Consider the following 16,385-nt stretch of genomic DNA (forward strand, 5'->3'; position numbering starts at 1 on the left):
AGGTTTACAAGTACATTTAAACCTGGTTTAAGTGTTATGCGAGGGTGAAGAAATCGGCCCTTACTCGTACTCATCACATTGAACAAAATTCTTTTCATTTTGATTGCAAATAAAAAATTACTTATTCAAAACTGTTGAAATGTAAAAAATAAAATCAATTGAAATTAAAATTATCGATCACCTGACCTCATTCGGATCGTTTTTCTTATTCCAAAAGCCACCTGATTAGAGTCACTTTCCATATTTCCGAAGTCGATTAATGTGACAAATTTTGTCAATTCGGTGACTTACCTTTCACTTTAAGTTAGGTGACTTGAAAATTTCCGATCGCCTTAGTCACGTGAGATTTGTGTCACCTCACCGAAAGTGACTGTCAGTATACTGCCGTGATCCGCATAACAGTCCCATTTGCTATGGGTTTCCTATGCAGGTGGGACTGTTATGCGTATCACGGCAGTATAGTCATATCAATCTTCAGATCAAACAAACAATTAGTCACCTAAATGCAGAATATTTTGATTAGTTTCGTTCATTATACATAATTTAATTACCGGAAAAAATTTTGGCGATGTAAAATCAATAAGAAATAAAAGTACCATATGTTGATCACATTTATTTAAAACTTAACATGGTAATAAAAATTCAAAAAAATAAAAAATGAGCACCTGTACGGTACTATCGCTAACTTGCTCAATCGTCCTCGTCATCACTAATCACAGCACGGCGACGGTGTTTAGCTTTCTTCTGTACCTCGTTATTTTCGTCAGATTTTTCGGAACTTTCAGATCGGCCACGTTTGGTGGCTACTGTTGCTACTCCAGTGCCTCCATCGTAAATACGTTCCTCCTCCTCATCATCATCGGAGACAACCAATCGTACCTGTTCACTATCTGATTCCGGCTCGGAATCAGAATATTTTTGGATTCTTCGCATCTTAGTGTTCGATTTTGCCTTTTTATCATTTGTGACAAACGCTCCAACAGCAGCATCACTGAAGACAGCAGCGTCATCATCATTTTCCTCGTCAGAAACCAGCAGCGAGCGGTGACTGGGAAAATCTTCCAGATTTTCTCTCTCTTCATCGTTCAATTCAGCAACGATTCCACCGTCACTCTCGTCACCACTTTCTATCGCTAAGTCATTCAGCTTGAATTTGTTATTGGCAGTCTTTTTCTTATCTTTGTTGTTATTCTTCTTCCGTTCCTTTGGTTTTTGGTCGGGCTTTTTACTGGATTTTTGCTTCAGTGGCTCACGTACCTCATTCTCGTCATCGCTTTTACTGTACAGCACGTTGGTCTTGTTTCGCCACGCGCTAAAGATATTTTCCGTCAGTTCGGATTCCTCTTCCTCACCACCGTCAACTAGAAAACCGTCGTTTTCAATGGCTAACGGTTCTTCCACAATATCGTCTTCCTCCTGCTGTTGATATTCTCCGTTGAGTAGTTTTACGCGCAATTGAAGGTCGGCGAGATTCATGGTAACGGGGATACGCCAGTATGCTTCCTGAAATCAGACGAAGACAACGAATAAACTTACAGTATTATGAATAAAATATGAGATTGAGTGAAGAGCAGCTGTTAGCAATCGATTTAAACTGATTTCCAAATTAGTAATTGATTTACAAAATTAGTTATTTATTGGCTTGAATTCGCTGGTTAGTTTGAAAAGGAAAATATGTAAATACATGTCAATATTTGCCGAACTAGTCATAGATGAAAACAATGTTTGGTATTGTGTTGACTGTCTATAATCGCAAGTCAGTCCCATGTAGATAGGGAACCCCATAGAACATGGGACTGACCTGCGATTATGGTCAGTTCAGTACAGTTAGAAAAAACTTAAATAATTAATCAAATCTTACATTATCGGTTGGTGCTGTTACACCCAGTTGCATCAACAAATCCTTGAATTGAGTATTTTCCAGTGCTTCTCTCTGCGATTGCATAATAGGAACAAGCGGGACTCCGTCATCGGGATCTTCGGAGGATTCCTCGTAGTCGTCACAAGCTTCGGAAAAAGATTCGGCTAACCACTCAATAGCCTCCTTCATAGATTCCTCAACTTCTGCCAATATTGAACGTATACGCTTAGTGCATAATGAAACCTTCTCTGGTAAACGTTTTTGTTTTCCCATCGCCTTGTGGTTCGACTGCAAAGCCTTGCCAGTCTTAGAAGGCTTCGTTGGTATGTCTTCATCACGATCACTTTCTGATTCCATTGCCGATTCATCATTACTGGATCCCTCATGGTTAGCCTTCTTCGATCTAGATTTTTTCGGAGGCTTCACCTCAGATTTATCCGCAATCAATCCAATGGTTATCATTCGTTTGACGATAGCTTGTTTTGACCGCACTCCTTCAAACTCCTCGGTAATGATAGAGAGCACATGCTCATTTTGCCTATGTTCCTCGTACAACTGTCTCAACTTATCATCCTGTTCCTGGTTCCAGAGATGTTTGTTGACAGCGGCTGCATTACTCCTTTTTGTAGGTGCTTTGAATATCAGTCCTAGTTCCTTCAGCTTCTTAATGATTGCACGGCGCGTTCGGCTTTTGTCGATTAAATTATCTTGTATCCAGTCGATTACGTCTGTTGAGAAGAAATTTTAAATTTCGATTTGTTAATATCAATATTGAAGCTACTAAAAAATCTGAGTATGTATCACATTTGTATCAATGGGCATGTATGTATTAGGCTGTGATTCAAAATATCCAGGAAAGCTTAAGCTCTTGTGGTTTCGATTACCAAAAACGAATTATTTCTCTAGCAATAAATACAAAAAAACGGAGTTTGCATTTTGAAAGTTTAATTTGTCAGGATACGACCTATGCTTTATGGTTATGGCACTCTACGAACAATCAGTAAAAATCTACTACATTTTGGTTTGTGTTTCTGTATATTCCGATAGTAGATTTTCTAAAGGATTCTAATCAACTAAATATTTCAGCGGATTTTTTTTGTTTCTTTTCGGGTTGCAGAAATCTCGTTAGAAAAATCTCTAACCCTATGTGCGGGATTGGGAATCGAACGCAGGTGAGCTGCGAACAAGGCAATCGATTTACCACTACGCTATGCTCGCCCCGAAAACCAAAGACACTGCCACCAAAATGCAAAATGAAATAATTATATACCTAAGTTCTCATTACTATTCGATTCAAAATGTTTGTAATTTAATTGTCTGTTACCAAACTGGCCGCATCGAAGGTCATACCATCAGCAGATGAGTTGTAGTTGTATCACAAAAATGAAGATAACTGAGCAATGTTTTAATGGTGTGATCAACCTGACTTTACATCCCACCCGAACATGCGTGGCAGAATTTTCTTCAGGTTTTGGGCAGCGAATAATAATATCTCGCAGAATTTCCGGGATCTGGACTGGCAGAAATCATATAGAAAGCCGGTAGAAAAGCAAGAACCATTTCGAGCAAAGCGTTTCGCCTCATCAACGATGTTTCCTAGATTTATCACGAGGGACTGTCCTTTCAAGGATTATTCTTATTTGTTTAAATTTGTCATTTATTTATTTTGACCTTAACTTCGAATATGGTTTGTCTGCAGAATATGGTCTGTCTGAAGACTGTCTGTGATGTACAAGCAGATGTTCACATCTGTTTGATGGTGTTGGTTGTAGTAGATGAATTTTCATTAGTTGTTTTGGCGCATGGCTTACTGTAGTGTGCCATTTGTTTACAGAACTGGTATGTGAGAGTTTGTCGCATTCGCACCACCTGATCACCGTTGAAAATGCCAAGGGAAAGGATTCTCCGAGTGTCGTTAGAGACGGATTCCACTTCTCCATACTTCAACATGAAAAAATGTAATTATTTATTTATTTTGATGCAAGACGCACATCATGCCAAAAGACAGCAAACTAGCCAAGATGCACACCTTACTGAAATACATCAAAGTACAGAAAGCCAGAGGTGGGTAAGAAAACCAACCGGTACGTATATTCACCGGTATGGTTGTCAAAATCTCAACACGTGTAAACGAGTGATACACATCGTATTCGGTTTTGATTTCGTTCACACGGTAAACGAAGTGAAAACCTCCACCGGGTCTCAGTTTTTAAAACCAAACCGAGTCACTCAGCACCCTTTACATGTGTGCACGAGTTTCTACTTGTGTTGATGTATTCTTAGCAGCGGTTTCGGTTCGGCTTTAGAAAACCGAACCTGTTTTTTTTCTATACACGGTGCTGCGGTTAAAAGAAGAAGCAGTAAATTCGTATGCAGTGCTGCCGAATAGACAACTGAATTGAGTTCAATTACAGTCGTGATGCGCTGGTTGGACACTTTTTAACTGGACCGCTTTTTAGTTGGACCTCCGCTAGTTGGACCATTGTCCAACTAAAAAGCATCTGAATGTCAAAATCTTATGTCAAATTTACTTTGACAATCAATCTGACAATTATTAGATATGTGAACAGATGCAATTATACTACTAACGTCTCCTTTGGAGAGTTTTTGACATCTGTCAGTCGGTCCAATTAACGAATCAAATTCGTTAGTTGGACAGAGGTGTGGCCCAATCAACGAATCACGACTGTAGTTGTTGAGAGTCGATGGGGAAATATCGAAATGGCTGGTTCTGAGCAGTTGTTAACAGTTCAACAATTGATGTTTGTTTCAATGCTGAAAACCAAGATGGCGTACACCAAACTAAAAACCGCTACCTTGTCTTGGCGAATAATTGCATGAAACCGAGAAATGTAGCTATATTTGATTCGGCTAAATTGTCCAGAGCAAATAAATTGACGTCAATGTCGAAATGTTTCAATTGAAATTAATGAAAAAATGAAATCAGCGAAGTCAAAGAAATAACGAAAACAAAAAAAACCATTAAATTAATGAAATCAATAGCTTCACATTCATTCAAAGAGGCCTGTTGTATTTATATCGCCAATAGTCGTATCAATGAAATCTAATCCATGTCTGGTTGTGCTGGTTAGGCGATTCTCGAATAATCTCGAGCACATAGTCACATTACGTATACATATATCCTTATTATTACTGTATAGCGCATCGAATTGATACACATATCATTGCACAGAGGCAATTGCGTGTATGTGTGTCTTATTCACATATGGTGAGCAACTCAGACGCAAGTGGGGGAAACTCACTGTTAAACGATTAGGTCCTTATTTACTGAGTACTGGCAAAACATATTTCGGTTATTGTTGCTGATACTGTACATCGTTTTGACACATTATGGAGGTCCTCTAGAAGGTTTGGTCGCGAACATTCGAGTTAAGAGAAAACTACCACTCAATTATTCAATTACTAAAAAAAACTTAATTTATTGAGAACAGCAACCAACTAACGAATAGCAAGAATACTTTCATTTAATAGGCCGCCGTTGGAAACTAAGTTTCTTTAAGGAATAAATATTTCCTGCGATACCTGTCGATGTGTGTATACAAATCTACTGCAGAACAATCAAATTTAAAAAAAAATGCGCGAACATTCGAATGAAAAAAAAAATATTCACATTGTAATATCAAAACGATATCCAACACATCGAATCTATCCAACGTAAATTTGTCAGGTTCGCCCTTCGTCGTCTCCCACGGAGGGAGCCGTTAAACCTCCCGAGCTACCAGGATCACTGTAAGCTTATTGACCTAGATCTCCTGTGTGTTCGTCGAGATGTTTCAAAAGCAACGTTCATCGCAGGTCTACTGCAGTCACGTATCGATTGTTCTGATCTTCTGCAGATGTTAAATTTCGATATCCGTTGTCGCACCCTTCGATATAATACCTTCTTCCGCATTCCTCTCACCTGAACCAATTACGGCTTTAATGATCCATTTGCCTGTATGTGTCGTCTATTCTATCTTTGCTCTTATGTTTTTGACTTGAGCTTGTCCCGTAGCGTTACCAAGTGATTGTTCATCAATTCTTTGTCCAGTTAGCTTTAATATCAGTGTTAGTTATAATTTAGCAATTATTGGAAAGATTGGAAAGAATGTAATTGCACAATGACATTGTAATATCCTGTTTTTTTGTGATTATGAAATTTGAAGAAATTCATTTATTTGTTGCGAAGTCTTAGGCAATTTGAAATGAACGTTTTATAATAGGTAGTTTGCATTATGTTCAAAAAAGGACTCGAGGGTTGCAGGAAATACTTGATAATTCCTTTCAAGAACAAATCATTTAAAATAGTTTCGACGATGAAAATTTCTTTGACACTTTAGTTGAGGGAGATTCTTCCGGAATAAAGTATTTTTACCGCCTTGAACAGCTTTTGCATTTTTTTTCGTGAAGCCTCAGCAAGTGTTAAATTGACTAGTCTATTTTAGATAATTTATCAACTCAGCGATCATTTCTGATTATGGTAAAGGAATACCTAACATGAGCCAGGAGAATGAAGATGTTACAAAAAAACAAGCACAAGTACTTGTAAAGTGCAGTGAAAGACTATTCCGTGACATACATATTATTGTTTAAACGTAGCGAACATGGCAAGGGCGTCAGCTCTTTGTCCGCCTGAAATTTCGCTAAATTCGTTTCGCCGGCAGAAGCTTATTCCCGTGACAATGATAAATGTTACACAGAATTGTACATGGTATGCATTCTCAGAAAATCTACGAACACTTGAGCACTACTCCATTCTGTTAAAGTGGTGATGGTTGGTTTTGAGCAAGCACAATCGGTGTATTTTTGCTGGTCCCGACATATCTCATTGCTGTTAACCTGAAAGCAGCAATTGTGCAGTGTAATGATGCTTTCCTCGCGGCAGAAAAAAATGAATCACATAGGCTCACTCCGTAAGCATGATGCCGTCAGATTGCATTGCTTTGTTGTGCGTAGAAAAGGTTTCGTGCCATTGATGCAACTCAAAAGCACTCACTCGACTTTTTCCCACTAATACCTATAGTTATGTACCTGCATAAAATAAAATATCAAGTTTTTTATTTCTCTAGTGGTCGACTCTAACATATTTTGACACTAGTTTGTTTGGAAAGCACCCCTCTTCCAATGCGTAAAATAGGGGAGCCCGGGGCTAGTTGGCGGTTGGGGTAAGTTGGCGGAACCCCCTTTTCTCCGTTTCTACTAGACATAAAGCGCTGTCTCTCGTTGTGTACCTCAAGTAATGTGAAACGCATTATCCAATGTGTTTTTGTTGTGAAACATTATGTTTTGTGTTTTTGAGCAAACTCTGTAAATTTTCTGAATTTTAAACATTTTGTGTTATTTAAGGTGGTTTTCAATCTATTCCCCGAAAGATTATACTTTTCGATAGTGCGTGAAAAGAGCTTTCAGTTATACATATTCATACCCAAAAGTAATTTTTTAAATCCTTTTTTATAAAATATGCGGTTGGGGTAAGTTGGCGGTAACGCACACGGGGCAAGTTGGCGGTACTATTTATAGTGCAAAAATAGTCATCATATATTTTTATTTCTGGAATTCACTCCAAAGTAAGAGAAACTTTTTCTTGTGTCTCTTGTCAACGCAGGGGACAATTATTTCAGCCAATCGCCTGAAGAATTTCGAAAATTTGCTTTTGAATATGGAGTACGCGTCGAAGTCAAAATGGCGCGGTATTAAGATTGAAATATAATGAAAAGTGTCGAATACCTATTCCTATGGCCCACTTATGTAATTGTATTTCCATTGGATTGCTTATTTTCTGGCACTCCGCCAACTTACCCCATACATACCGCCAACTTACCCCGAGGCTGGGGTAAGTTGGCGGCTTTTCCGCGTCACATATTTTTGTCTCTAGAAATGAAGACAACGTATCAAACAATTTAATAAAATTCAGAAATGTTGCCAACAGTCTACCCTTTCATGCAACGTGTTCTATTTTGCAAGATCTATCAAAATCAAAGCGGTAAAAAATGAAAACTGAAAACACCGCCAACTAGCCCCGATCTCCCATATGAAAAAATGTGTCTCATGGAAACCGAATGTAAAAAATTCATTGTGGACACCAAGTTGCAAATTCAACGTAGTCATATTCACAAATCGCGAAATCGTTGAAATTCGCAGAATCTACCATGTGAGTCTGGCTCAAAACGTTTCGTGAATGGAGAACTGTCGTTTAGATGAGACAGACTGTGTAGTAGCACCTACGATCGGTAGTTGCGTTGGAAGATATTTAGAACAATCAGGGCTGTGGTAAAAAGCCAGGCTTTGTTTACAAACAAAACTGTTGATACAAAGTTGTAGAAGTAAAGTACCTGAAAAAATGCTTCTTTTAAATTAACACGAGAGATCTGTGAAATTTAGGTCAGCTACTACTATAACCGTGAAGCACTTCGGTGGTACCATATCGATCAATCGAAAAACTGAAGAAAAATGACAATGTGATGCTCTGCGTCTCGTGTTGTATAAACGAATAGATGATAGAAAAACGTGTTTAATCCACCTAACAGTGTGATGAGACATTTCTTATAACTCTTATCACTCTTCGGATATTATATCGTTTGAGAACATTTAGAACTTGATGCTTCGCGATATTTTTGATAACACATACTACATGGGATAGTGGCAGGACTCAGAGAATCGCTCAAATCAGCATAGGACAACATCAGTGCTAGAAATCCCAAACCAAATCAATGGGAAAGCGAAAAAATGGCCCAAAAAATAGACATACCAACGAATTATTGTTAATGCTCTGTTAATAAAATATCTATATTGTGGTGGGAAAACTGAATTTTCCTAAAGGGGTTATATATTGTACTGAGCCAAAAAAATCGAATTTTTTCAAACAGTTTATAATTTTCGCAAACTTATTCGGAAAAAAATGTTTAATAAGTTTTCGTAATATTGTGTAGGAAAAAGGCTGAAAATTTTAGTATTTTCTCTATCTGCAACGTATAAACCCTTAATTATACCAATTCATTGGTATACGAATTGGAATAGGTTCGCCAAATTTTGGAAGAAGTCTATGAAATAACCCCTTGAGAACTACCTAAAAATTGTTGTAGTTCGATGCAATAAAAAAAATCTCCAAAAAAGAAATGTACCTATTAATGTGAAACACAGCGAATAATACATACAAGATAAAAGACTCATTTTTATCAGTCTCATGGTGTATCTTAGGCTGACAAAATGGGGACATTGACTAAATCGGGCAATTTTTTTTCTTTATAATAAACTGAAGCTGTTAAAATATTCTTCTCGTCCCTTGATGTAGTCTGATAACTATTTCTGATTATGATGAACTTTTTATTTTCGCATATCTTCATGATAAGGAAAACATGCTCAAGAAAGGATTTACTCGTATTTAGTCTTGTTCGTCTGCTAGAGCCCATCAAACATATGTTCATATTTGTCTGATAAAATCGGGGTTTCAATGTGTTATAATAGATATTCAGCATTCGAAGAAGTTTCTTTTGAACGAGTGTAGAACGACTTTGTTTCTACTTACTTGAAATCAGCGGCGTAGCCAGAAATTCGGTTTGGTGAAAATCGATCATACTGTCCAAACGGCATAATTCCGAAACCGTAATTTTTGAAGTTTTAAAATTATGCAGAATTAATTTTTCAGAAAATAGTATTAGAGCTCGTGTTTTTAGCGAATATGTTGAGACTTTATTGTAGTCATGAATATTAACCTGAGAAAATTCACCATAAATACTTCTTGGACGATAAACCGTCAAAATTATTTTATCAAATGATGCGCTGTTTAACGTTTGTAAAACTCATCGAAGATACTAAACCTCCGAAATTGGCGGTTTCAAAATGATGCTATCTTGACCTTAAATTACTGTTTTTAAACATTTGACCTATACAACAAAATCAAATGCTCATCAAAATCGATCAGAACCTGCTAGAATCGAATGGATATCGTCATTTTTCATAAATTTCTCTCTACATTCGGAAAGTGTTATCCTAGTTATTAATCATATTACGTTTTCGTCTCAACTCGACGCATTCCTAAAATAAAAACCTGTTTTAATCCACCTAGTGGTGCAATTGTGCTTGTCTCATTTGTCCAGACTACGATTCCATGGCTGGTTATGTTGAATACAATGGTGGAAATGAATATTACATGTTCAGTACGATTTGCACATACATACAATGGATCGACAGCCACGATCTTGAGTTACTATGTGATACTGAAACATCGCTTGAAACCAGCGGCGGATCATGGAGAAGGATCCGGGAGGTCCAGGTCCTGCCAAAAATTTTCAACTTGTTAAGAAATTTTAAACTAGTTTTAATTTTAAAGTAGCAACCCCTCACTGCATACTCCCTCCGGGCCGGTATGATTGACGATTTTTGGAGTGATTGCATTACCTTTCTATATGAGAAAGGCAAAAATGTACCAAAGTCCAAAGAAGCCAATTTTTGTCAAACATATCAATGTTTCATGCATTTTAAAGTCATTTGGCATCAAAAATACAAATTTGATTTTGAAAATTTTTCATTTTAGTTTATATGGGAATTTGCTGTGTGATTGCACTCTTCAACTCGTAACACCGGAACCGGAAGTCCAATCAATAAAAAATTCATTAGCAGCCGATGGGAAGGTAGTATCTTTCATTTGAGACTAACTTTGTGTAAATCGGTTCAGCCATCTCTAAGAAACAGAGGTCACATTTTTTCCACATACACACATACATACACACACAGACATTTTTCGATCTCGACGAACTCAGTCGATTGGCATATGACACACTGCTCTCCGGGTCGGGATTAGATTGACGAATTTTACAGTGAATGAGAAAGGCAAAAACATTTTTAGCAAATGTTGAAAGTTATGCATTTTTTTGGTGAGCAGTTCTATGTTTCATAGACATTAAATCAATTTTAACTTCGCTTCCTATTAAATAAAGACCCTTATTACAGTACATTTCTTGATGACACTAATGTATGGTGTTAAACCCCAAAACCTTCTCTTGGCTACGCCGTTGCTTGGAGTTATTTATTTCGCTTTCCATTTTCCGATATGTTTCAGATCGATCCGATGGTCATAAGTTAGAAAAATTGCAGTCAGAAGGTTCGCACAAATGAACATTTTTGTACTGATAAGTTATCAAGTTCCTTCCAGACAACTTGGAAGTGTTCGGTGATTATTTCTAGCGGTTGTAGATAGTAAAATGAAATACAAAATTCGTTTTATCGAAATAATGTTTAGCTTATTTCAATGGATTATTACTATATTGAACAATAAATAGGCGACAAAGAGTAATCAACAAACAACAAGCCACAACTTTTAAAGTATTCAAAATAGATATTTAAAGTCTTTAGTAAAGTTATTCGCAAAAGTAAGAGCTACAAATTTGCTGAAGACATCATTTCGATATAATCACTTCCAAGAAAATTTGTGAAAATATCTCACTCATAGGGGGATTAATCAGCAAAAACACAATACCAGAAGAAAGGGCATATTGCCTCCATTAAATTCTCCGAAGATACTGTTTACCTAAAATAAGCCGTTTTGACGTTAATAATAGATTACATGTTTTTCGTCATATTTCTGGCAATGGGAAATGATAAAAATGTTTCGTCCGCATTTAATGTTAAATATCTCTTTTGATAATAGTCCGATTTCAACAATCTATAGCTTGTTCGTAAGGTATTCGTTGAAGCTGTCTAAAACATATGAATTGTTAATCTATGTTGTCAATTTCGGCAGATAATTCAAAAAAACTGCAAAAAACGCCATTTTTGCGCATTCAAACATTCATATATTGGAAACTAAACATCAGAATCAAAAACAAATTAATAGCGTTCATACTGTTTTTTAGTTCTTTCATTTAAAATTGGTTTGGATAAGATCGGTTCAGCCATTGCTGAGAAACACGAATGAGAATTTGTCCGTTACATACACACACACAGACACACACACACAGACATTGTCCCAAATCGTCAAGCTGAGTCGATTGGTATATAAGACTCGGCCCTCCGGGCCTAGGAAAAAATCTTGAAAGTTTGAGCGAATTCTATACATTTCTTTTATAAGAAATGTAAAAAGAGGCCTCTGAGAAGGATTGTTTTATTCCTTGTATTCCCACCACACTCCCTCATACCAAAAAGCTCGCAACAGAGAGCCCCCTGGTGATGGGCAAATCTTAAACAACGCCATACAAATATTATAATCAAAAACAAAATTACAATTGCGCGGTAAAATAACTTGTCTAAGAGAATACAAAACAAGACAACTACAAATAACAAAAATGGGCACCTAGTGGAACCATGTTCCTTTGAAGGGGTCCAATACTTAAAATTTTATGCTATAAAATCATTAATTTATTATTATATTAACAAAACGTTTAAAACTGATAATTCTAGTAATGTGTTCAGAATCCAATTCTGAACAGTAGTAAACTTGAACCTCCTTTTCATCTGATCATTGAATAGAAAGTTACATTTTTAATAAATATTATTAACATATTTTAACATAACTTACACTTAGAAAATATTGAGAAAAGTATGAATGAGAACTGTAGAGGAGCCCGGGACTAGTTGGTGGAACCCTTTTTTCCGCTTATATTAGACATATCGGCGCTGTCGTGCTATCTTATGACAAACGCCATTTTGGGGTAAACTGTGTTAGATATGTCATGTTACTATGAACTTTGAAATCTCTAGAATGTGACATTGTCAGAATTTTTGAGTTTTGCTGGGTTACTGAGATACAGCGAAACACCTCAATAAAACAGACAGCAATTCTAGCTTGTTGGCTTGCCATAAGCCATAAAGCTTATAGCATGCCAACAGATGTCTCTGATGGCATACGTAATTCCTATGCACATCAACCATAAGCATTAGCTAGGTTCTTGTAATGGGAGCCAAACTTTTTCTACTATATTTTTTATGCGGATTTTTTGCTTCGTTTTTTAAAGATGATTGAACATATTTCCTTTTGAGATTTCTACTAGTTTTGGAAAGTATGCTGAAATGTAATGATGGATTATGCAAGAAGAATACTTTTTCGTCTGGTCGCCTGTCAGCAACAACAATGTTTGATATATTTATCTCTAAATTGGTAATGAAAGGAACTTTCATTTATTGTTTTTCCCGAAAAAAGGAAAAAAATGTAAAAATTTTGTGTTCTAATACCATCATTTTGTAACCAGATATTGAATAGTATAACATTGGGCCTAGTGATCTATAATGCATAATTTTATGAATCAGTTATGATTTTTTTATATTAAATCTTCTGTGCACATTTGTGACACGTCATACATATTTTATCATCAATACACACTTAGGACACGTATGCGAGCGATTTGGGTTTATATTTTAAGCAAAAACTGTAACAAAACTTAAGCAATATAAGTAACCGACCATCACATTAATCGAGAGATTACTACAGAAAAGATAGAAGTATCATAAATATTATAAATTTCAAGATATCCAATCTCAATCTTTAAAAAGCGTTTTTCTCGGAATATGCTAAATGGAGCTTGTCATAAGATAGCACAACAGCTACGACATGGTAATGAATAACCGCCACGCCTCTCTTGACTTAAAGCCACAGATATTTTTAGTTCTATTTATACGTTCTTGAAGCTAAACGACTACAAAGCCCCAACTTTTTACTAGTTCAAAGTACTTATCAAACCAATTGGAAGAAAATACCGCAAAATTCAGTGCGTACCCTTTGTAACGGGTTTGAAAAGCGTTGGAGCAAAAAATATACATTAAAAATATACCTACAATAAATTATATACATAACTTTTGCTCTACTCTACGCTATTTAAATATATTGAAGACGGCGCACAATGGCCGACGATTTGAACAAACGCTGCGCAAATGAAAAGCAATTGACTGTCTCTAATCTACTAACCTACGGTGATCTCGGATCCAACGTCATCTAAACTGTCTCATTTTCTATTGCGGTTTCCGTCTTGACAGAGTTAATAATCACTTATATTCTTGTCAATGAACTTCCTTTCGACATTCGCCAACGCACAGTGGTCGGAAACGCCAAAAACGTGAACTTAATTCACTAGAGGCCAAACCATCGAATATATTCACAGGGAGTCTTTGGAGGAATTGTTCGTATAAATATACCCCACAATCTGATAACAATTCAAATTAGGCATGGCTTACTATGATCGAACTAAAAAAATTAACTTTTTATACTGGCGAGATAGAAAGTTGGTGTCTTCGACAAAGTTTTAGGATTGCTCATAGTGAAGAATTTTGTTGAAGAACTTGAGCTTGCAGGAGTAAAGGTCATCGATTTATAAGACGTTTTCTATGACAACCCCCTTAAATCTAGTTTTTTTTAATATAACTTTTTTGATTGTAACTTTTCGTGCAAACTATGTATAACACAAATGTGTAGGTATCAAAACCACATAATATTGTCGAAGACTGTATGTAAAAATACTCATTTGTTTCAAAGTTATTGAAGATTTTTATATTTTTTACACCAACTTGAACTACGTATAAGAAAGAAAGGTGCAAACCAAAATGCACGAACAGGCACTTTTTTAACTCTATAAACTATGCACAATAAAGCTAAGAATGTTTGGTGCGTGGCACTCTAGAACCCTATGAATAAGGTAAGCTTACTTTATCATGTTTTTTGACTTTTTCCATACAAAAATTAGCAAAAAAAATTTTTTTCGATTTTTTCCGTAAAATTTAATAAATAATGGTATGACATTCTTTTGTAAGCATTAAATTCATTATGACATGTCTATTTGAGTATATATTAGTTTGGAATCCGCAATGATATTAAAAACTTTACATTTTTGCTCCCACGTTTATAAAATCTGAAATATTCAGGTATAAGAGAAAATAATACTTGTAATTGAACATTGAACCAAGAATTTCAAAAATTGGGGCAAAAAAACTTAAAAAAATTTTTTTTTTGCTGATTTTTGTATAGAGAAAGTCAAAAACCATCATAAAGTAAAATAACATAGGGTTCTAGAGTGCCACGCACCAAACATTCTTAGATTTATTGTGCATAGTTTAGAGAGTTAAAAAAGTGCCTGGTCGTGAATTTTGGTTTCTTATACATAATTGAAGTTGCGTTGCGTTGCGTTGCGTTGCGTTGTGACGATGATTTTGGCGGATTGCACACTGACTTCATCATGTTTGACTGCTGATTATCTAATAAGAGTTGCTTAGGAAGTGGTAAGTAGGAATTCATACCAATCCGACCCATATTAAAACCTCAACAGCATGATAGCCATCATTGCCGGCCGCCCCCATCTCCATCGTTCACGGGGAAGGATAAAGGATAAGGTAGACAGGAAGTGTTGATGCTCCACCTACTTAACGGAAGAACGACGATTCATCAGACTCTTCCATAGGTGTCGCGGAGTTGGTGGTTTGGAAGGGTATCAGGTCTAGGATTCGCTCCAAGCAAACGATGCGACCTGTAAAGCATATTTTATTAGGTAGTTGTTTAGTTAGTCTTCGAGTGCACGATCACTCGAAAAAGAGATGATCTTGTTTAGTTTTTGGTTATTTTTAAACTCTGGGCAGCCGGCTACCGAGAGTATACTATGTTCCCTAAACAAAAACAATTTGAACTCCACACAGCCGATCGTGGGAGTATTGCCTGGAAAAGCTAATCTTATCTGCGTAATTGGGCCGGATCACTATTTATTGCAACAGTATTTGGACAGAACTCGCTACTTCTTCTCTACGATATATTTATTGGCTTGAAAACTACCAAGTGACAGCATATTATACTGGCAAAAATAGCGCGAGATGTTATAAATCAAGGAAAGTATTTCTTATTTTCCATATCGGATTGTTTGTGGAATACAAGTATACGAGCGATAATACCGAACACTGAAGGGAAATATAAAGGATTGTTAATCTGATGCACGGGCTTGTTAGCAATAACGGAGCTTTAAATTAGGTTCATAAAAACAGACGCGGCGAATTTTCAATGCGTATTGAGCCGTGTTCATAGATACTAGTCAGATTAGTCGTATTGGGGCTAATTTCCGATCAACTATTCATTTTTACGGCAATGTTTTCTCGACTAGATCTGTTCGCACCCTCTCATTCTGTTCGCACCCTCTCATTCTGCGGTCTAAGGACCAAATGTCATCAATAGACTTAGAATCGCGTGGAGGCATGAGATAGGAAACTTGTAAGAATTTTGCTATCCCACCGTTTGACTACCAGAATGGATGGGAGAACAGTAATACTAGCAAATACCGACTACCATAAGAGCGGTGCAAATTTGAACGAGTGACGTAGAGTACTGCACTGAAAAAAGGACCAGGAGTGCGATTTTACGAAGTTTTAGCTTCCGATGGCCCTACATTTTCTGACAAAGTGAAGTTCTTGAATGTTGAGATATTTATTACTGTTTAGAAAAGCAAAAGTATCATAAAGCTAGTGTCAGGCCTTCATGAGACCTCAAGAAGTCACTTTTGGAGGTATTCGTAAATGTAGATTTGTCGGTAGACGGTTCCAAATATAATAGAAAAATACCTAA

The 16,385-nt window shown here is 36.5% G+C and overlaps 1 protein-coding gene across 1 annotated transcript in view; it reads right to left on the minus strand.

The window, feature by feature from the left end:
* Positions 1-593: 593 nt before the first annotated feature.
* Positions 594-16,385, minus strand: part of LOC131676224 (protein timeless homolog) — a 229,351-nt gene continuing 213,559 nt past the window's right edge. The window contains exons 14-15 of the mRNA XM_058955348.1: positions 1,862-2,589; positions 594-1,503 (exon numbers count right to left, since the gene is read on the minus strand). Coding sequence (XP_058811331.1) covers positions 691-1,503; positions 1,862-2,589 — 1,541 coding nt within the window. The 3' untranslated portion in view covers positions 594-690. The remainder of the gene's footprint in view (positions 1,504-1,861; positions 2,590-16,385) is intronic.

The sequence above is a fragment of the Topomyia yanbarensis genome, chromosome 1 (assembly GCF_030247195.1).
Source record: "Topomyia yanbarensis strain Yona2022 chromosome 1, ASM3024719v1, whole genome shotgun sequence".
Classification (NCBI taxonomy): domain Eukaryota; kingdom Metazoa; phylum Arthropoda; class Insecta; order Diptera; family Culicidae; genus Topomyia; species Topomyia yanbarensis.